The sequence below is a fragment of the Pleuronectes platessa genome, chromosome 11 (assembly GCF_947347685.1).
Source record: "Pleuronectes platessa chromosome 11, fPlePla1.1, whole genome shotgun sequence".
Classification (NCBI taxonomy): domain Eukaryota; kingdom Metazoa; phylum Chordata; class Actinopteri; order Pleuronectiformes; family Pleuronectidae; genus Pleuronectes; species Pleuronectes platessa.
The window spans coordinates 22,815,319-22,837,958 of record NC_070636.1 but is presented as its reverse complement, the minus strand read 5'-3'; the positions used below and the strand labels follow the sequence as shown (position 1 = coordinate 22,837,958).

The following is a 22,640-nucleotide window of genomic DNA, read 5'->3' as shown; positions in this document are numbered from 1 at the left end:
TGAAGATGCACACCTCTAGTAGTTACATGGATAATAAATATAATTGAATCGTAACCCTCTGAATTGGAATTGAATGGAATCATGAGGGGGCCTAAAGATTCCCAGGCAAACAATTGTATCCACAACATGTCAAATACGGAAGTAACTTGACAATGAGGGAGTAAAAAACCAGTCCGTGTGTGCATGTGCGTGTTTGTGTGTGTGTGTGAGAATGCCACTGGGAGCAGAAGCAGAGCTCAATCTTATCTTGTGTTTAACAGTACACACTCACTTAAAAAGGGCTGTACCACCTTGTACCAGACTAAGGGATTCAGAGCAAAAATGAGGGCCAGGGGGGGATGTAGGAACTTAAAATCATGTTTGTCAGTTATGATGTACTGAATTGAACAGACATGAGATATTTCAACAGTCATCTAATATCGAAAAGAGTTAATCGATTTAAACTAGGAAAGTTTTCATCAAATATGAAGAAATGCTTCAATAGGCAGTAGTGGAAACATATGAAATAATAAGACAGATTTGTAAAGAATATTTTTTGACCACACCCTTTAGAAAAATCTGGGTAGTGGTACATGTCTGCTATAATCTGACTGCATGACCTTTAGTAAAAATGTTAAAAATATATGTGTTTAACTTCACACAAAAATTCTGTTTCGGTATACACCTCGGTTTTAGGGTCACAGTTTGCTACGTTTTCGGTACAGAGGAAACAAGGAAAAGAAAAACATTACACTGCTTTGTTTTTTTTCAAAATAAATTTCACACTGTTTGCAGAAAGGATGACAATGCTGGCACTAACAATGTTTCCCACTGTAGAGAACACTCTCACGCCAGAGGTTTGGAGAGGGCTGGTATGACTGGCTGGCTGAAAATGTGGAAGACAGGGAACATCGTTACGGGGATCATTTAAGTCTGGGTTTTGAACCGCAGAGAGCGGTTGCATATCTGCTCCTATAAACTATGGTGGTTGTTACTGCTTTCACACGGTCTGAATTATTTGCAAGCGGGTGCTTTGATGCCATGGGGACATGGGTTTGCACTGACTTCTGTTTTTCCTTGTCCCACCAATGTCAGTCACCATGACCACAAGCCTACAGCACATCCAGTCCTTTGCTAGAGTTGTCCCTCGGAATTTGGGACCCGTATGCACACAAATAAGTTTGGCGCCTGGACTCGCTGCATCGATGTGTTCTCGTACATACCGAACTGAAAGGCCTGTACTGAAATGTTTTGGTTCTGACACATGTTCAGTTACACTCCTATTAAAATAACAATGCAAATAATGTTTATGTTTTCTTTAGCATTTAGCTTCTACTATAAACTCTACTGAAAGTCAGGCTGACACCAAAACAAAACAAGGATAAGTAGGTTATTTAAAGGCAACTAAAGCCGCCAAAATAAAGCAGTTGACTCATTTCCCATTGCCAGTAGAGGAGGAGTTTGCCTTTCTGTTTTTTCCTGCTGCATCATGTTCAACATCACTGTCGCATCGTAAACTGAGGTGCTCATGTGCCTCGTTGTCTCTCCAAATTAGCCCATTAACCCACATGTCTCGTTTTCATCACTGCCAGTCAGAGCCAGAGCTGACAAAAACCTAGTTCTACTTCAGAGTCATTTGACCCAAAAGTATCCATTCCCAATGCAAATAAATGCCAGGTGCGATAAGTTAGTGGGTTATTTGACCAATAGCTAACCAGCCCCTTGTTTCAGTTGGCTGCAACAGGTTCCACTGACTGCTGATTCAAAATTGGAGATACCCTGATTTGGTGACACATGTTGATTGGCAGCTCAATGGGCCTCAATCCGGTCACAGTGAAAATGAGAGTGAGGGAGTGAGAGAAAGAGCGAAAGTGCATTCCAGAGAACAGAGGACTTCTGTATTTTGTCCGTCCTCACCTCTCTCTGCTTCACTAGCCCACTCTGTGTGTACATGTGTGTACGTAAAATCAGCATTGACCTCTTAACCATAGTGATGTGACCTAAAACCTGCTCGTCTTTCTGAAGGTCAGCCCAGAGTTTCAAAGGATCAGAAGGATCACACATGGTCCTGTGCTGTAAACTATGAAGCAGTGGACCAATGAACAATGTGCACCTGTAGTTAAGTGGCTGGACTGATAACACAACCTACAACTGAAGCGAATATACCTTGTGAGTTAGATATGAAGGATTTTGGTGACTGCACACTTTTTCAACGGCTCTGGTTCCAGAGGTAAATTCCCTAGTCATACCGAGTTTTAAGTCTGGGAACTAGCGGACTAGCTAAGAAATTAATCGTGACTGTAAAACATTAGATTCCGACCAAAGAAAATCAGAAAACAAGAAAAAAAAAAGAATATGTTTCTAAGCATCTACCACCAGTGTTGTGCAAGTTCACACCTCTCATGAACTAGTTCAAAGTTCAGTTCATTCAAGTAAACATGAATAGTTCACGCTCATAGTTCACCATTTAAATTATGAACCAGTTCATAGTTCAGTTCATAGTTTTAAAGTGGAAAGTGAGAATGAAAGACTTAACTTGTTTTTTTAAAGAAAACTTTATCCATCACTACCCCTTGCCTTAAACTGTACTTCATATGTATCAATTACTAAAATGTATATATATTTTTTGTTTTATTATTGCTAATTTTGCCTGTTTATTTATGTGTACCCTGCAAACAAAGGAAACAACAAATCAAAGTTGTGATACATTTATTTTGAAAAGGTTTATTTTATTTTGAAAAGGCACTTCCTGAAAAATACCGAAAAGATCGCGACAGGTGAGCCTCGCTGTTGGAATGAACGCGTTCTTTTGATCGTTTAGATTAAATTGACGGATCGGTAAAATAGTAGACAGATTATCGATAGAACAATTGTCGTTAGTGGCAGCCCTAGTGTCTTGTAAATTCAAAGATGGCAGAAGCTCATGCAAGCTAAACCATTACAACCACCACCCACTCCTGGCAAGAAATCACCTTAAAACGTATTCCCCTTCTTGAATTCAGCATAAGATCAAATGTCCAAACAAACAATTCTGGATGCAACAAGTGACAGTTACAGTGCCTTGCATAAGTACTCACCCCCTTTGGACTTTTCTACATTTTGTCATGGTATAACCACAGATTAAAATTTATTTCATCGTGAGTTTATGTAATGGACCAACACAAAATAGTGCATCATTTGGAAGTGGGGGGAAATATTACATGGATTTCACAATTATTTACAAATAAAAATCTGAAAAGTGTTGAGTGCATATGTATTCACCCCCTTTACTGTGAAACCCCTAACAAAGATCTGGTGCGACCAATTGCATTCACAAGTCACATTTGCAAGTCACATAATTAGTAAATAGGGTCCACCTGTCTGCAATTTAATCTCAGTATAAATACACCTGTTCTGTGACGGACTCAGAGTTTGTTGGAGATCATTACTGAACAAACAGCATCATGAAGACCAAGGAGCTCACCAAACAGGTCAGCGATAAAGTTGTGGAGAAATATGAAGCAGGGTTAGGTTATAAAAAAATATCCAGAGCTTTGAACATCTCTCTGAGCACCGTAAAATCCATCATAAGAAAATGGAAAGAATATGGCACAACCGCAAACCTACCAAGAGGAGGCCGTCCACCCAAACTGAAGAGTCGGACAAGGAGAAAATTAATCAGAGAAGCAACCAGGAGGCCCGTGGTTACTCTGGAGGAGTTGCAGAGATCCACAGCTGAGGTGGGAGAATCTGTCCACAGGACAACTATTAGTCGTCTACTCCACAAATCTGGCCTTTATGGAAGAGTGGCAAGAAGAAAGCCATTGTTGAAAGGGATCCATAAAAAATCCCGTTTGGAGTTTGCCAGAAGCCATGTGGGAGACACAGCAAACATGTGGAAGAAGGTGCTCTGGTCAGATGAGACCAGAACTTTTTGGCCTCAATGCAAAACGCTATGTGTGGCGAAAACCCAACACTGCCCATCACCCTGAGCACACCATCCCAACAGTGAAACATGGTGGTGGTAGCATCATGCTGTGGGGATGCTTCTCTTCAGCAGGTACAGGGAAACTGGTCAGAATAGAGGGAAAGATGGATGGAGCCAAATACAGGGAAATCCTTGAAGAAAATCTGATGCAGTCTGCAAAAGACTTGAGACTGGGGCGGAGGTTCATCTTCCAGCAGGACAATGACCCTAAACATACAGCCAGAGCTACAAAGGAATGGTTTGGATTAAAGAATGTTAATGTCTTAAAATGGCCCAGTCAAAGCCCAGACCTCAATCCAATAGAGAATCTATGGCAAGACTTGAAGATTGCGGTTCACAGACGGTCTCCATCCAATCTGACTGAGCTTCATCTTTTTTGCCAAGAAGAATGGACAAACCTTTCCATCTCTAGATGTGCAAAGCTGGTAGAGACATACCCCAAAAGACTTGCAGCTGTAATTGCAGCGAAAGGGGGTTCTACCAAGTATTGACACAGGGGGGTGAATACTTATGCACCCAACAGATGTCAACTTTTTTGTTCTCATTATTGTTTGTGTCACAATAAAATGTACTTTGCGCCTCCAAAGTACTATGCATGTTTTGTTGATCAAACGGGAAAAAGTTTATTTAAGTCTATTTGAATTCCAGTTAGTAACAGTACATAATGGGAAAAAGTCCAAGGGGGGTGAATACTTATGCAAGGCACTGTATATTTCAAAGCTATTCTGCACTGTTCCACTGCCAATTTTGTTTTCAATGGTTGTGCTTGTCTGAGTCTAACTAGTCATTAAGTGTCTGTTCCAATGAATCATCTGTTACACAAAAGAATCAGCGATGTTGACGATGTGACAGATAAACTGCCAAAGCAGCACAGTGGTATCATTGAACCTGTGCTGACAGCCCCAGGCAAACAGCATGACACTGCAAAGAGAGAATCATTCACTACCATTGGGTGATTTCCGTGCCAGTGTCTTTGAGGACTACACCTTGTCACTGATAACAGTCTCCTGGTAAAGTGTTCCACTTGCTATGCTGTCTTTACACCTCGGTGTCTGTATTTCTTCAAACTTCAAACTCCTTGTTTGCATCCTAGCCAAAATATCTGAAACGTTTGTATCTAAGAAACTGAACACGTCTGAGCCCCTAGGAGGATTTAAAACTGTCACCATCTGTCTCAAACTCTAGCATTGTTGCAAATTATTAAACACAAAAAGTGCAGAACAATGTGAGGATAAGAAATCCCATGCAAAGTAAACCACTGGCCACTCGCTGGTTTCGATAGTTTATGTGCAATGTGATGTTGGCACAACCCAACACATACCGTTCTCTGATAGAGATAAGGAGGCTACATGTGGGAATATGTCAGTCACTTGTTCCTTTACTTTGACTGTAGGTGCACATCAGCGAATCCACACGTCCTTGATCAACCAGAGGCGACTGTTAACACTTTGTATTGCATTTAAAAAGTCGTACCTTTACATTTTGACTGTGATCTTATAGCAGCCTGCAACGTCAGCGAACGCAATAGGATGTAAACACAAACCTCGGACAACATAGCACAAACTAAACACAACAGTTGCCTGACGTCAACACGTGTCGCTGACACCATCTCTGAAAGTCATGTATACTCTTTTAGTGTTTGGCAGCTTGCGGAAGAGCTAGGTGCCAGGTGAGGAAGGCTCGCTAAGAGAGACGAGTGGGTTGTTGAGCCACTTCCACCATCAAACTCACCCACAAGCAGCTGGACATGGAGCTAATTACTTTAACCGTCAGGAAACTGCCTTTGGTCAGTATAAACCTTTGATATTGAGTTAGGGAGTACCCCCCCCCCCCCACACACACACACACAGCAGACTACACTTACTCAAGAACCGTGGGTTCGTTGTACCGAATGTTATCGGGCTAGCGTTAGCAGCTAACTAGCTAGCTGGCTGCTTCCTGCGGCACCTGTTGATAACAAAGCCACTTCAGAGCATGAGCGAGAACCCGGGGACACTCACTGTGTTTCGGAGCCGTCCCCCTCCGCCCTGCGCTGATGGATCCGACCGGGAGCTCGTGGATAAGGTTTCGTGTTTAAGTCCAACCGCTGGAAACTCCGGTTTAGTTCTTGAAAGTGTGTGACAGGCTGACTGCTGGTGTGGCGGAGCAGCGGAGCAGGGCTCTTACTGCCGCTCCTCCTCTCAAACTGTCACCTCCGACTCCAGACAGGGGGGAGGAGACTGCATACCAAACGCACATAAAACAACGACGCTGATGGATGCAGCGATCCTCCGAGCCAATCGAATCTGCTGCTACATCCGTGGAATGTAGCGCGTGAACATTGCATGGCGGAGTGATTATTATTATGGATAGATTAATATTAAAAGAGACAGATCCCATGAGAAAGCATCTGAAATGCGTAGATTGATTATCATTTCCGATCATTTGTGTTTCCAAAATGCCAATCACAATTTAAAACGCAATTTCCCCTAGTTCAAAACAATGACTTTACTAAAGGTCTGTGTAGCAGTAGAAGCTTTGGTGTTGTTTTTGAATACATGTTTTCTACTACACTGGTAAACTTTATCACCTTTATTTAAAACTAGTAAACTAGTTAAAAAAATGTTACTTAGTTATTTCTTTATAAAAGCCAACCCCAGGGTCTTACTAAAAATCCACACACACACGTGTCACCACCAATGACAACCTTGTATTAACTGAACTTTATGTATTGTGGAGTTTATGTAATAAGTAGTTCACACAAATTCCTTTGCGGTATTGTGCATTCCATGTAGTGCTGTTATGGCTATACTACTACTATGACTAATAATAATAATAATAATAATATTAATAATAATAATAATAATAAAAACAATTATAGACTTTACTTTACAAATTACTCAAATATGTCTTTGTCTCACCATGAACATTATATTGTTTAATTCCATGCTTGTTTAAAGGCTCAGCATGTAGAATTTAGTGACATCTAGTTGTGAAGTTGCATGTTGCAGCTGAATACCCCTCACCTCATCATCTCCTTCCAAATATGAAAGAGAACCTGTGAAAACCTTCAGTTGTCATACAAACTAAAAGGTGTTTAGTTTGTTCAGTCTGAGCTACTGTAAAAAAAACATGGCGCTCCCAATGTAAATATTAAGTATTTAAATATAAAGGGCCTATTCTAGAGTAAAGAAAACAAGTTTGTAAAACTTGAATATAAAATAAGGATTATTTTATATTCAAGTTCTGCCAATAGATCCCTTTCCCCTAAATCTTACACACTGAAGCTTAATGTTGTTCTGCGTGTGTTTTGTTTTTGAATGGAAACACTTTATGACTTTGCTCTGGCAAAAGTGTTATAATAAATTAACTTTACTTACTTATCTTCAAGTATTGCTACTACAACTACTGCTGCTACTACTGCGATTACTACTACTTATAATAAGAAGAATTGTATAATTATTGTGATGTAAATTCACTGCAAGCAAAGTCTGGTGAAGTTGCTTTTAATTGTATATTCACCCTGTAAAAATAAATTATGAAAAATAAGAAAAGACCTTTACAATAAAACATTCTCATATTAGCCTTTGTTTCACTATGTACATTGTATTGTTTAACCCCATGCTTGTTTAATGTCATTTCCCAAGCTTTTTTCACTATCTTTTATTGCATATACATGTTGTGTAATTGCATGGTGTTATTACATTATGTGAAGCACACATATTAAATGATCTTCACTTACTTATTTATAATACAAATAATGGGACAAGAATAAAAATGAGGACAAAACCAATTTCCAAACTCATGAGAACAGATGTAGGTATCTCAAAAGGAAAAAATAACTGTTTATTTGTGTTGAGGTGATTTACACTTGGTTTGAATGTCAGACGGAAGTCCATTTTATACTCTTGGACAACAACCAATACGTTTAATTTAGTGTTGATCTTCCCCTGTACGACTGATACTAGATCAGAAAATAAGTTTGAGCAGCGCCTGTACCAATAATGCAGTTGTGTCATGCAGCAAAGGGTCAGGGCTGGATTTTGACTCCTGGCACTTATCTGTGTAATTACCACACATAGTCATCCTCTTTGGGCTTGGCACCTTGGCCATAAGCATAATAGGTTCACATAAATTGTATAATAAACTCAGTTAAGATGCTGTAAATAATCACATGTTGCTGTTATTTGAATAATCATGTTACCTTTCTTCCATGTTAGTTATATTATTGCTGTATGAATGTATTACCGCAATGGCTGCCTAGTTATATTTTGACTGCATCATTACATTACATTACATGTCATTTAGCTGACGCTTTTATCCAAAGCGACTTACATTTTTAGAACACTCAGCATTTATGAGGGGCCATTTAGGGGTTCAGTATCTTGCCAAGGACACTTAGGCATGCAGATGGGATAGATGTGATTCGAACCGGCAACCTTCTTGTTGCAAAGCACCCGCTCTATCCCCTAGGCCACGCTCTTGATCCCAACCTCAAACTTGCCAATGTCGACTTTATCTGTCAAAGCACTTTGTAAACTGTTTTTAAAGGTGCTATATAAAGATGTTATGTTGTGAGCATCATTAAGCATGTTGTCTCTCATCTTTTTTCTTCCAAATTATTAAAATTTCACAGACAAACTGGATTTGAGAAATAATATCCACTTTTTGAAACAAATATAGTACAGAATAATCAGGATTATTTTTATTAATTCATCTTCAGTTTCAATAATATTACAGAAAAAAACATCCTCTTTATCATATCTATACAATAGTAGTAGAATGCTGTGTCATTGCTTCATTACAAGTGCTGGTCATAGTTTATAGTATGTGCAGTGTGACACTGAGTTCAGTCCAGTGTTACGAATCACTCAGTACAAAGGCAGTTTAACAAGAACCTGCTTCTTCTTACTCAAATTAATCTATCTGGGATTGATTGGTCCTCAATGGGCAGGTGCCAGAAGAAGCTCTGATGCTGCGTTCATGTCAATATGGGTTTCCTGTAAATATGAGCTTCTGGATGTAATAAATGTGTTTTAATTCAGTTTATTTAAAAAAAACATTTGGATGTGGACTTTTCAGTGAATTTATGTCTGCCTTTCACCCTGTTTTTCCAATTTGTATTACATGACATGAACCCAGCATGAGCCATTGGCAGATGTATGGTGCGCATTTGAGGTAACTGGAAAGTTTCTGACATCTGAGCCAGAGGAGTGAATGAGAAGACTGTGTTGGTACCCCGAGCATGGGCTCTGAAAACTCATCTTACGCACCAGTGGTCACATCAAGATCTTTCATAAATGTAGTTTTTAGTCAGATCAGAAGACGTCCAGACGCTGCACCCTGGTCTCAGGCCTGGAATCAATCCTGCCCAAAGAGAAAGACACCCCCCACTCCCTTTAATGGGCATGCAAGTGTGTGGGAAGGATAAGTGGAGGATGAGGAGAGGAAGGAATGAGTGGAGAGGTGGAGAAAGACTGCGTCAGCCTATAAAGAGAGGGTCAAAGGTCAGAAACACTGACTTGTGTGGTATTCAGGTCAAAATTATTTTGTAGACACAAGGTTCTTATCTGGAAAGAATGTCTTAACTATGATCATCAGGGGGAATGACATCAGAAAAACTCAAACAATGTCATGTGGGTGTTGTAAAGTACCATTACATTTAAATACGAGCGTTTCCACCATGACCTGAATGCAGAATCAGACCTTTGACCATAAGGGGTTGTTTTGCACTGATCAATCTGACAGGGAGAATCAGAGGAAGTAGAGGGGAGAAGGTATGGGGCATAAGTGAATGTGTATAACTCACACACTGCATATGATGCATTTGAATGATCCTTGTTAACTGGTAAACAATTTAAGGTTGGTCTTTAATCAGCAGGACGCTGTAGCTCTACTTGCTTGTTAAATAAACTAGTCATGGGCTGAATCTCACAGAAGGTTTTCTAGATGTCTCAGTGTTGCTCAGACTACAGTACAGTACATCGAGAGCGAAGCGGTCACATGTTGTAGTTTGATTTACAGCCTTGAACTGCACCGACTTCGACAAGCACCTTAACACCATTGTGGTAGAAATACACTAGTTGTACAGTTTACGAGCACCTGAATGTGACATCCTGCTTTCAAGCGATGTCACGTCAGAGTTTCTCTGAGTTTGACACATGTCTTGTCACTTGGACTTCTGTTGTCCACGTCCCTATGGTTTGTAGGTAAAAACTTGAAAAAAGATGGAGGCTCCTGATTAGCCAGAACACAAAGCAAAGCCAGTCTCTGACATAAGCTGTTGACTAGGTATAGTAATCTTTGGCTGCTGACAGAATGATAATATTCCATATTATTTTCACTAGATCCCATGAAAAGACCAAAACCAACAATATTTGTAATCCTATGTGACACAGTAAAAACCTACACACACATGCTTCCGCACACTGTTCTACTGTCAGAGATACTCAATCTAGCACCAAATGATGAGTCTGCTGCTGAAAGCAAACCACAGTAAATGTCCCATTTACTTATGTAGGAACTAATATTGAAGTAGCATTTGCTAAGACTACAATACCCAGCTGTTATTGGGTAGAGGTGGAGCAATACATTTTAAACGAGTAGTGACAGTGGTAGGTGGATTATGTAACACTTGGAAAGAGCGTGGCCAGCTGCCAACCCACACACCCTCACTTCTAGTTTCGATTAAGTCTTGTCAGAGTGTTGCAGTTCAATTTTCCGTCAGTAGGAATCAGTTGAATTTAAATAGTAATTTTTCTTAAATCTGTTCTTTACTTAAGTAGATTAGTTTCCCAGTACATTTCACTCTAAAAATATCAACAAATCTGTTATTTGAACTCCACTACATGTTAACAATGCACTGTGTTACATGATCACTTATCATTTATAATTTTAAAGTAATCAACGACTACAAGAGAATCAATCCCCTGATCCGATCAAAGTGGGAAAGTACCATTAGACCCTGCCTCCTGCTGCAGAATCAGTCACTAATGAAGAAACACAACAGAGACTCAGACATAAAGATGTGGTAGACTGTTGCATTAGGTAACATATTAGACTCAACTATACTTAGACTTTTGATACTTAAAGTATATTTAAAAGCAAGTACTTTTTACTAAAGTAGAAACGATAATGTGTAAATTTGTGTCTATTTATTTGTACTTTTACTTCAGTGAGTGTTTCCCTCACAACGTGTTTTAGTCTTTTCATGAGATTTCATGACCATATGAAAAATATGGAACAAAGTCAGCCATATCTTTTTTATAGTTTTAAAAATGAACAAAAACTGACAAAGTATAGACATGTTGTAGTTGTAAACCTTATGTAAATCAAACACCACTTGAATGCAGGGTCTGCGTTGTGTAATATAGCATCGGGATTTTGTTCAGATTTGATGTCGGAGCAGAGGGTTCTGGTGTGGTGAGTGAGGATGGAGGTCCAGCCTCACTCTGCCTTAAAGCTGAGCCACTTACAAGAGTTTCATGGCTTTCACTGAGAGTCACAATGGGATTCAGGGTCTCAGTATGGTCTCAAAAGTGTTTTCATACTGTATCTGGACAAAACAATACAAAGGATCCTTTTATTATTTTTTTCCTCTTTTGGCAACAAATGTATATATATTTTTTCTGTACTGGCACAAACTATTTCAGCAGCTTTCATCAGAGGTTGTCCTTATAAGCCTTTAGATCAATATTCATGTTAGGGTCAGTGTGTTGTAAGAGGAGATGTAGTAATACTGCAGGATAGGGAGCTTCTATATCTTAATAGGGGGCGCCAGAACAGAGGCAGGAGTAGAAAAAGAAGAAAAAGAAGAAGAAGACGAGGAAGAAGAAGAAGAAGAAGAAGAAGAAGAAGAAGAAGAAGAAGAAGAAGAAGAAGAAGAAGAAGAAGAAGAAGAAGAGAGGTCAGGAGAAATGAAGGAAGGAAAGGGAAGTTTACGTCTCTATATCTACCAGGGAAACTCACAAAGCAAATGAACAGGAAAGAAGAGGGAATGGTTACTATTCAATCAATAATAATAAATAGAATATTAATTAAGAATATTAATAATCATTATCATCAGGATAGTAATAATAATATTACAGAATAAATCTCATATTTTATATATTTCTTTTCACTTTTTTTTTCTTCATTGAAATACAGTGATCTCCTCAGAGCAGACCAATGAGGATTCAGCCCACGCTGGCTCCAATTGGCTGTTGCATATGACATCACAGCTAATGGCGACCAGGTAGACATGCATCGCTTCCTGCCCCCGCCCATATCCTGTCCAGACAGGAAGTCCTGGCACTGCCATGGTTATCGGTAGGGAGTGACATTGAAGTCTGGGGATAAAAGCAGTTTGTTGGATAGTTAGTGGGAGTGTTTTTTCCTGCCTTTGTGACAAAGTGAAACATGTGAACAGGGGAATAAAACAGATGAGAGTGATGTACCTGCATCATAGTCGTCCGATCACCATGACGTCAACGACCTCTCCCTTATGTAGCTCCACATACTGCTCTGTTTTAGGAGGCAACATCAGCAGGCCGTTGGCGCTACGCATTGACATGAGCCTACTGGATACCTGGTTACCTGGAGAGAGCCGCAGCAATCATGCATGTCTGAGTAAGTTGTGTGTAAGCCTCCAGGATATGCATAAAATAATAATAATCATTCATATTATCATTATTATTATATACTTTTTATATGGCACTTTTATAGACAGGTTTACAAAGAGCTTTAAAGACAAAATGCATAAAAAAGTTAAATCAAAAGACTAAGGATAAAACACACAAATAATTAAATGCAATTTTCTAAAAGTGTGTTTTTAAAAAGAGGACACTGAGGCAGATGGTCTCATTAACAAAGGAAGGTTGTTCCACAGTTAGCCCTAACAGTAAAATCCCTACCACCCGGTCTCTAGTCTAGCCCTGGGTATGGTGAGCAACACCTGGCTAGCAGATCAGAGAGTCAGAGCAGGGTATAAGGGATGAGGAGGTCTGCAAGGTAGGGCGGTGCAAGGCCATTCAGTGATTTCAAAAATAGAAATAAAATCTTGCACATTAATTCTGAAATCCATGCGTAAGCATTGCAAAGGTGAGAATGGGTGTGATGGGATCATATTTTCATGTTCATGTAAGAACCTTAGCTGCTGTGTTTTGGGTTGAAGGTGAATAATGGCATGAAAGGAATGATTTGATCTGAGCAGTACTGATTTGACTGATTTGGAAACCCAATTCTTGCCTCATGGGTTTGCAATGAAGACCACGGCTAAAATGTGTGTGTATGTCAGTGTGTGTATATCCGTGTGTGTGTGTACCTGTGCTCTGTGCCCAGGGCAGTGGCTCCTGGTGATGCCAGGTGAGAATACAGCGGTGATACTCTGGTCTTGGATCCAGCTTGACGTCACAGGAAAGCTGAAATACACATAAACACAAGGTTATGGGCATGTTATAGATCTGTCCAACTTCACTGTATCTAACTTCTTGGAACAAGAATACCATTGTAATGCCCATATGCTACATATAACAAATAATTTCACAATGCGATACATGAAATGTTTATTGCTCAACTTTAGAACTCTGTTTCCTTTGCACAAAGCCTGGGTAGCTGTTCCACAGTTTCCTGCCTTTGTGGAAAGCTAAGTGGCACTAAGCTGACTGAGCTACTTGTTCCGGTCACACGTACATGCCCATGGCTCCCTTCATATTAAAATGAAGGTCTGTGTCGGTCTTGCATTCAGGTATGCATACCTGATCCCTCGTTCTATTCCAGTAGGTGAATTTACTTTATTGTACCTGTAGCATGTGCAGTCTAAGTGTTCAGTCTGCGTGGTCACAAATGTGGGAAACTTTACATCATAAGCAGCACAGCAGACCCCAGTGGACTGGCGGATGTGGACACTATGAATTTGCCTTAACAACCTCCCCAAATATTGCACATTTTTGTGTGAGTTGTCCTGGACACAGTATCTTAGAATATGGAGTTATTTATTTTACATCTCTATAATTTCTACGACAAAAAAGTTGATGTGTGCCATTTTATAAAACTTATTAACAGATATCTGGCATCTGTGGTAAAGCAAATTTACATTACCATTAAAAGAGTTGTTGTCATATTATGATCAACCATGTAAACAGTGTCTATACCCTTAATGTATTAATATATACATTTGAGATTATGGATTAGTGATTGTGTCAGTGTTAATTTCGTTGATGAAAACTATGACGAAAAATATTCGTTAACGATCTTTTTTCCATGACGAAGACGAGACAAAGACGTATCGAAAACGGATCTTTGAAAATAAAAACTATGACTAAATCTATTTTAACTTTCGTTGACGAGACGAGACGAGACGAGACGAAAATGTTGGTGGTTGACTAAGTCAGAATATTTTTTTTAAACATCATCGTGTCAGGCCGTCATGAAGTATCAGGAGCGGGCGAGTGAGTGTGTGTGTGTCTGTCTGTGTGTGTGTGTGTGTGCCCCAGATAGCGCACTGGTCCCGAGGCTCCGCCCCCCGCCCCGCTCATTTGTTCAGAGAAACAAGATCAGAGCTTGTTCACGTGAAGGAGCCGGTCACTGACTCACCGTCTGCTTCTTAACTATGGAAACAGTGAAAACACAGAGTTTCTCTGGTCTCAGCTGATCAGAGATCAGCGCAGCCCTTTTTGATCAGAGCAGAAGCTGCAGTTGGTTTGTACCGAGCTTCAGTTTCTGTGTCTGCCTCCAGTCTGACCTGCTCTCCGTTTTGTTTTCACATTTAAAACTAAATATATATTTTTAAGCTATTAGGCTGCAGCTATATGTTTTTATTTATTTCAAAATAGGTTACTTCTTATTTCATACATTTCCCACAAATACTCAAATAGCCCTACAAAGTTCTGTGTTTAATTTATTTCAAAGTAGGCAGACACTTGCCTGTGTATTTTCTTCTCTTCTCTGGGTTTTCCTTTGTTGTAACAGGTACAAATAGCAATAAAATGTCAAGAGTTTTCTTTATTGTCGTTCTATAATTTCGTAAATGCAACAAACTATAGTTTAGTATAGTCTAACTTTATATCAAACTTTATTAGCTTTGTTATCAAATATGTTTTGCGGCTCCAGACAAATTTGATTTGGGGGAGGGGGAGGGGCAAAGTTACTCTTTTGAAAGTAAAGGTTGCCGACCCCTGCTATAGACTTATGCTGGTAGGGATATCTAATGGACAACCTAAGTACTGCAAGCTAGACTATTATGCAGTTTTAGACACAACACAGGGTCCCTGTGCCTGAGAAGGGAAGAAAAGGAGTTAAATGTGGCTACTAAATGTGACTAAAACTAGACTAAAATGTAATTAGTTTTCGTCAACTAAAACTAGACTAAAATGTAATTCTTTTGCGTCGACTAAAACTAATCAGGATAAACATGACTAAATGTGACGAAAACTAATATGCATTTTCGTCAAAAGACTAAGACTAAGACTAAATCAAAAATAGCTGCCAAAGTTAACACTGGATTGTGTGTGTGTATGCGTCTTACCCTAGCTTTAATGATAGTAGGTCTAGGATCCAGAATGCCTTGCATCTTCCTCAGAGCAGGAATCACAAACAGGTTACAAGTCACCACTGCAGACACTGGGTTACCTTTAAAACAACATAACAACACAACACTGGGTTACTTAGGAGGAAAGCATAGGCACTAACAACAACTGAGATATAAAGTTTGGAGATATTTACTACAATCTACAAGAGTGCATATATACAGTGTACAGTGCCGGGTGAATACATGTCTAATTAGTGTCTGCATTGTCTCCCTTTGCATTGAACATGTTGGTGTTGTATTGTACATGCCTGATATAACAGACATATCCCTTCTAAATAAATTATTTTTGATGCTAGTCATAACTAGCACTAGACACTTTGTACGAAGGCAAAAAAACTCACTGTCAGCAAGTTTGGGACTGAAGCCTGAAACATGCTTCTGCGACTGCGTCTGCGTCTTTTCACGCCGCTGTGGCGCAAGACTCGTTGTCATTCATGCTTCCCCAACCGTTGCGCGTCTTACAAAGCAATTCCGCGCCAGAACACTAGGCGGAGTAATGCTTTTTGTCGAAGCCTGAGAGACGCCTTCTTTCTTCTTCATCGATTGTTTATTTACATAGCTACTGCGGCTCCTTGTAGCCTTTTTCAGGCGGACAAATACGCCAGTCAGTGACGGGTTATACAAGTGGACATACTTTCGGATCTCTTCTGCCAAACGTTCTTCTATTTGGTCCATATTCATTCTTCTAAATCTCCCGTTGTTTCTGCCTGTATTATGGGGCATGAAACCGGAAATGCAGCTCCAGAAGGGATGTAGAGCAGACCAATCACAGCCTTGCGGGCTGAGTGAGCTTGCGGAGCTTTGCCGTAAATTTTAGAAAAGGGGGTCGACACCCGTCAGCACGTAAGAAGGGATACATAAGCACGTAAGGGACCCGGAAGGGCTCTTGCGCTTACGGGCCCGTGAAAACGCAGAAGCATGTTTCAGGCTTAACTCCCAATGCAAGAGCAATACATGGTTGACTGAGCCACTCAAGCAGGTTTCAGACAGGCACTCTGACAGATGTCTGGAGCATTGCGTCTGGACATTGGGCTGGAGCTTTAACGTGAGGGCAGCCGGGGGAGGCAAGATGTAACGTAGTAATTCCGCTGTGGAGATCATATACTTTGGTTTACAGCACATTGAAACAAGTTTTGACCTTCATCACCAAAAACTCTCTAGACATCTTGGTCGACGTCCTATATATGAGTTGCTCCTCTTTTTCTTCCTGAGATATTTGTTTTCTTTTTTGCATTTGTCCATTTGTCGCATGTTAGAGATGTCATTAACACCCCAACTCGCTGGCAACTAATCCTGAAGAGGATCTCATTCTGTGTTCTCACATCGGTTCCGCCGGACTCTCTGCAAGCTTTTTAACTTGGGGGCCAGACAGAGCAAGTCCGGAGGCTCTCACTTGGACATTTGCGTTCACACAAGTCTAGAGTTCAGTGCATATTTGAAAGCAGCTTTATTGTATTGAAGCAGTCTCCAGATAATAAGAGCATTACAAACCAAGGTGCAAACAGGGATTTGGAACTATTGTTTGTGCGGAGCTTTCATTTTTCCTCATGTAGTATTTTCTTAACATTTAATGAAAGCAAATGTTGAGATCTCCCAACTTTTGCTGTTTCTCACAGCATTAAAAAATATGTATCTTATTTTTGTAATTATTCTGGTAGTTTCTCTAGAACAAGACACATAATACTTTAAAAGATTTAGCTGTGCCTCAGCTTTACCAGTTTAAGGACAAAGAAACGTAGGTGCTGGTCCAGGCAGTGGCCTATTCAGAAGAGAGGATGACTCCTATAAACCCATAAGCATGGTTCTCTAAAGAGTCATGTAGACGTTACTGTGGGTCTATGCAGACAAGGGCATTATGGGTTACCATAATTCAAACTTGCAAGACTTAACAACAGAAATCCTCAATATGAACTTGTGTGGACCAGTAATATGCTATTCAATAGAACACAGCAATGAGGACAAGTGGCTGGTTAAGCAAGAGAATGCATGAATATCCAATAATTGTCCAGGTTACAGTGATTATGGGTATCAATATATTTGCATATTATGTTTCCAATCAGCTGAGGGTCACCTAAGGTTCAAAGTTTGTACTTTGGGCTTGGGCAAAGATGATACCCAAAATAAACTTAAGGTTTCACAGTATTACCTGCAGGCAGCATAAGGAGATTGCAATATACTTATATTTACGTCGTATCGAGAGCAATTTACACCTAATGCTGCTTTAAAAGTGATTCTATCTTTACGTATTTATATTAATTTATTCCTCTCTGTATTGTGAACTAAATGCAACAAAATTCTGTTCAAGTTACACTTTTCTGTATAACTTTGAGTGACAATAAAGGTCTTTTGAAGTTTTGAAGTTGAGGCTCTGTCAATGTTGATGATTTGAGGTAATATCTGTTGCTCTGCTGTTACTAAGAAACACTTTGGTAAGTGATTGTGTTTGTCAGTACCTGAATGTAACCTGTTCTCGTAACGAAAACGATTTTTCAAATTAATAGATTGACTAAATATTTGACGAGAGCCAGCAAAAAAAACACTGGGACAAACTATGAAAATATGCAGGCTACAGAATGAAATTTTAGCAAGAGTCATCAGGAGATAACATATCAACCCCGGCAACCACAAAACCTGAAACAGCAGATGATTTGGTGCTTTAACAGTTATATGTAAGTGTACAATCTTCAAGAGTAGCCAATTGTTTCTTAAAACAAAAATCGAATCTCTGCATAAAAAAAACACCCTGTAAAACATAATGTTTGGCATCTGTCTGTTGCTTACTGGTGAAAAGTTATAATGTTAGAGCCTACTCTCCCAAACTTACCATGCCAACTCACATGTGATGCTATGCAGCTACATAAAACATGTAATCTTAATACAACTAAAGTATTCGAAGGAACCATCTCACTACCTGATCAATATCATTGTGATGATTTATCAACATAAAATTCACAGAAGTTTTTGAGTTGAGCTCCAGAAATGAAATGTTTACAGACAGATATACATGATGATCAAAGGTAGGCTCATGTATCCTTTATTTGCTGTGAATGTGTATGCAGCATTTGTGTTATTTTCAGTTGTCTGTTTTCAATGTTGCTATCAGGAATGAGTCAGTACCAGGATAAAACTCACATTTCATTTGGTGATTTGGAATAGAGGTGTTAGCTAATGATAGCATGCAACCAGCTACAACCAGCCACTTAAGAGATTAAACATGCTTTGTTAGTTGTTCAGATGGAGAATGAATTGCTTCAAGAACCGAAGAGGATAAGTTCAGAAAGATGAATCCTGAAGTTAGACTGTCTATTACAGAAACAGTTGGACCTTTGCGTCTTTGAAAAATAACGTATAACTCAATAAGACCATGAGGCCATTCTCTGGCGAAATTTGAAAGACTTGTGGCATCATATCACTCTAGCCAATGATCTTTAAGCTACAACTGTCACCAGTTTGTGCGTGTCTGTTACTATGTGCTTCTGACTTTGAGCTGCAGTTGCTTTTATGTTGAAGGTTACTCTTAGGAAATGAAGACAAAACTAAATATCTTGTACATCTTTGGACATCTTCTTGTTCGTTCTGTTTTCATTTCCAAGTTTCAATTCTTAACTTCAGTTACTTGTCACATAAACTCCTGATTCAAGAATTGGGATTAGGACTGAGCCAACACATACAGTTGGTTACATGTACTTCACTGAACATGGCTTCATATGAATAACGACAGTGTGTGAGGAGCCCAAACAGTTCTGATCAAACAGGATCTAGGTGATTGGACAATGGTGAGATACACACTTACTGACAACACTGACACAACACACAAAAGCAGTAACATTAGATATAAATACGGTACCTGGCAGAGCAAAGATGAGTTTCCGAGCTCCATCAATGTCAGCTGTGGCAAAGGTAGTAGGAAGACTGAAGAACAGAAACACGCAGATGGTAATTTTACTTTTACTAGCTGTGATCATATCAGACCATACGTGTATATACAAAATGGACGTAGCTTCCGGGTCCATAAGAAGAAGCCTATGCGGAAGTGCTAAAAAGTGTAATACTGTAGATATCCAGCAGGGGCTGGGTCAAACTGGCTCCAAGAAATCTCTGGCACCTTAGACAGCCATTGAAAAAACGACAATTTCTCCCATGAAATACTCTGTCAAAAAATGGTCCCACCTGTGAATATGGTCTCATTCGCTAAATACTGCTTCTTAACAGAGATACGTTGGTGCATCTGAAAATTATATCGTAATTAATTCGATATTAGAGCTTAAAAGCTGCAGATTTGGGGGCGTGTCTGTTTGATTGACACATTCTCAGATGATTGACAGGCAGCAGCCTGGACGGGTCAGACTATGGAGAGATTAATCGTGTTTATTCACTTCTCTGACATTGACTTCTATTCTGTCGTTATCAGTTGCTGCAGAGGGTTTTTACACCGATACTTTGACTATTTGTACAGTTTGCTTTATTAGGGCCCGAGCATTACAGTGTTATCAAGGCCTGTTCTTCAGTAGCAACAGACAAGGAGGAGCTGATGTCTCCGGTTTGTTCGGTGAAGAAACTCTTGTTTTCTTAATGTTTTACAGTCTTTATCTTCACATTTCCACTAAGCTCCAAAAAAGTTGCTGTGTGTTTCTATGTGTTCTGACCGGAGAAGAGGAAACTGCTAGCATGCTAGTCACTGTCCCAGTGGATGTGAATTATGATGTTAACCAATCTAGCTAGTTAGCCGATAGCTTTGCAAAACTGGGCCTATCAGTTCCCTCAGGGCTGCTAACCTGTGTTAACCAGGTGTTAAAGATACGCCCTTTAAATTTAACTAAGGTAACAGGAAGGCGTCTATTTTGTTTCAGCCACATGTGACTCACTTTAAATGATGTGAGCTGCTTTAATGTTATGTATGTATGTAGAGTTATTAAAAGTCCGAGAGGATGTTGTGATAGTTCAGTTTACAGCATAAATGTTATGAACAAAGAGGTTGGTATTGTTTCTCACCAGGGGTCATTAGAAAAAAAAATATCCATGTTTCCTCCATTTTTTATGTTTAACCCCATCCCCCGTCTTACCCTGGCTTCATAAAGACTCGACCAAAGTGGATCTGAGCATGTAGATCAATATCCAGCACCTGCTTTAGGTAGTCCTGACAGACAAACGTGAAAAACAACAACATTATAAAACTGAACTGAGTCAACAGAAATGAAAAGCAAAGATGACAAATCATTAGTAAAACCTAATAAGCTGTAGTTGTTGCTGTAATTTTACTGGTTTTAAAGTTTAATGTATTAGTGAACAATTCAGTGTTATTTTTTTACTTCATAGTGACATGATGATGATAATTTTTTTTGTTGATCTATATGATTTTTAGGTCATGTCTACAGTCCTTTAGGACTGAATTGTCTGACATCTTTATGTCGTATTCATGAAATCACATATCATATGGTTGGTAATATGTTTTTGATCAACATAAACTGTTATTTTCTGAAAATGTTGATTTTTCTGACCATTATTTTGTTGACCTTGACCTTTAACCTTTAAGCTCCAAAAGTAAAGCATCTGGTAATACTATATGTTGGCTTTCAGCGCAACAAAAGAAAACGCAAAGCTGAATCAGGCACATATAAATACCGTGAATTGGGATTGTCATCTTCCTCATTACATTTCATCTCCTCAACATGGAATTCTTTATTTAGTTAGAAGAGGTGGGTTGTAAGGTTGAGGTACCTTCTCTCCCATGGACACGCCTCCTGAGGTGATGATGACGTCGGCACGACTGATTCCCTCATGGAGAGCTGACAGCAGATCATCAGGGCTGCAGGACACATCAAACCCAGTTTACTAATCCTGACGAAGCCACTGAGCTGTAAAATGTTGTCATGTGGCTGTTGAGAAGCTTTTGTGATGTCTGAGAAAATGACCACACTACAACTGGTGACAAACAAGAGATGAGGCATTTCAAAGAGCATTTACCACACAAGGAGATTCGAAAGAGGTTACAGTCAATTGGCATTATGGGAAGTGCAGGATTATGTTTTTTTTCTCCTGATCTTTATTGAACTGTAGTCTTTCAGTTTGAGAGCAGGACTTATTTATTTAACGTTCAGATTTTGTAAACACTCAAATATACCCTGCTTGTGCTTAGATTTGCTTTGCTTGTGCGCTTGCACTCAGATACAGTATTTAAGCACTACTGGTTGGGGGAATTTCGCCCCCACAAAATCCAAGCATTTAAGAAAAAAATCTGAGAGTAAATGTTACATGCGTGCACAAAAGCAGCATGAGCCCCAGGAAATCTGTCCAAGCAATATCAACATCTGAGATCAAGTGCACAGTTTCCGCACAAGTAGGGCCTATTTGAGTGCAAAAGCAGGGTCTGAGTGAAAGCATAAAAAATCTCATCTCATCTCATTTTCGTCCGCTTATCCGGGGTTGGGTCGCGGGGGGAGCAGCTCAAGCAGGGGGCCCCAGACTTCCCTTTCCCGGGCCACATTGACCAACTCTGACGGGGGGATCCCGAGGCGTTCCCAGGCCAGTGTTGAGATATAATCTCTCCACCTAGTCCTGGGTCTTCCCCGAGGTCTCCTCCCCACTGGACGTGCCTGAAACACCTCCCAAGGAAGGCGCCCAGTGGGCATCCTTACCAGATGCCCGAACCACCTCAGCTGACTCCTTTCTAAGTAAAGGAGCAGCGGCTCTAATCCGAGTTCCTCACGGATGGCTGAGCTTCTCACCCTATCCCTAAGGGAGACGCCAGCCACCCTTCTGAGCATAAAGAATCTGAATGTAAAATAAATAAATCAAACTGAAAGATCACACTCTGTACAGAGTCCCTCTTTTTCGGCCATGGAAAGGACTAAACGTCAGGATATGTGCCTTTGCAGCTTCAGTTTTGACCATTGTTTTTTAGATTTATTTGAAAATTAAGGTCCAATCCCATTTCACCTCTTCCCCTTCATTTTGCACGTTCATGTGTAGGTGATAATCCCATATTTTGACATATTCTTATGTTGCACTCCCCTCATTGAAGATACACAATGCACTTAATTTAACTTGAGTATTGCAGCGATATTACTGAACTGAACTGCTCCTCTAATAGCAAAGCATCCTGGCAGGGATGCATACCGACCCCTGCTAGCGAACTGAAGCTGTGAGCTT

General features: G+C 39.9%; 2 protein-coding genes across 2 annotated transcripts in view; both read right to left on the bottom strand.

Annotated features, from left to right (window-relative positions):
* The window catches only part of pals1a (protein associated with LIN7 1, MAGUK p55 family member a), a 38,867-nt gene extending 32,709 nt beyond the window's left edge, over positions 1-6,158 (bottom strand). The window contains exon 1 of the mRNA XM_053434127.1: positions 5,947-6,158. The gene's annotated coding sequence lies outside the window, so the exon portion shown is untranslated. The remainder of the gene's footprint in view (positions 1-5,946) is intronic.
* A 2,447-nt stretch (positions 6,159-8,605) lies between these two features.
* The window catches only part of gphna (gephyrin a), a 33,335-nt gene continuing 19,300 nt past the window's right edge, over positions 8,606-22,640 (bottom strand). Inside the window, exons 18-24 of the mRNA XM_053434292.1 lie at positions 21,210-21,297; positions 20,555-20,628; positions 19,339-19,403; positions 15,429-15,532; positions 13,227-13,323; positions 12,361-12,499; positions 8,606-12,252 (exon numbers count right to left, since the gene is read on the bottom strand). Coding sequence (XP_053290267.1) covers positions 12,366-12,499; positions 13,227-13,323; positions 15,429-15,532; positions 19,339-19,403; positions 20,555-20,628; positions 21,210-21,297 — 562 coding nt within the window. The 3' untranslated portion in view covers positions 8,606-12,252; positions 12,361-12,365. The remainder of the gene's footprint in view (positions 12,253-12,360; positions 12,500-13,226; positions 13,324-15,428; positions 15,533-19,338; positions 19,404-20,554; positions 20,629-21,209; positions 21,298-22,640) is intronic.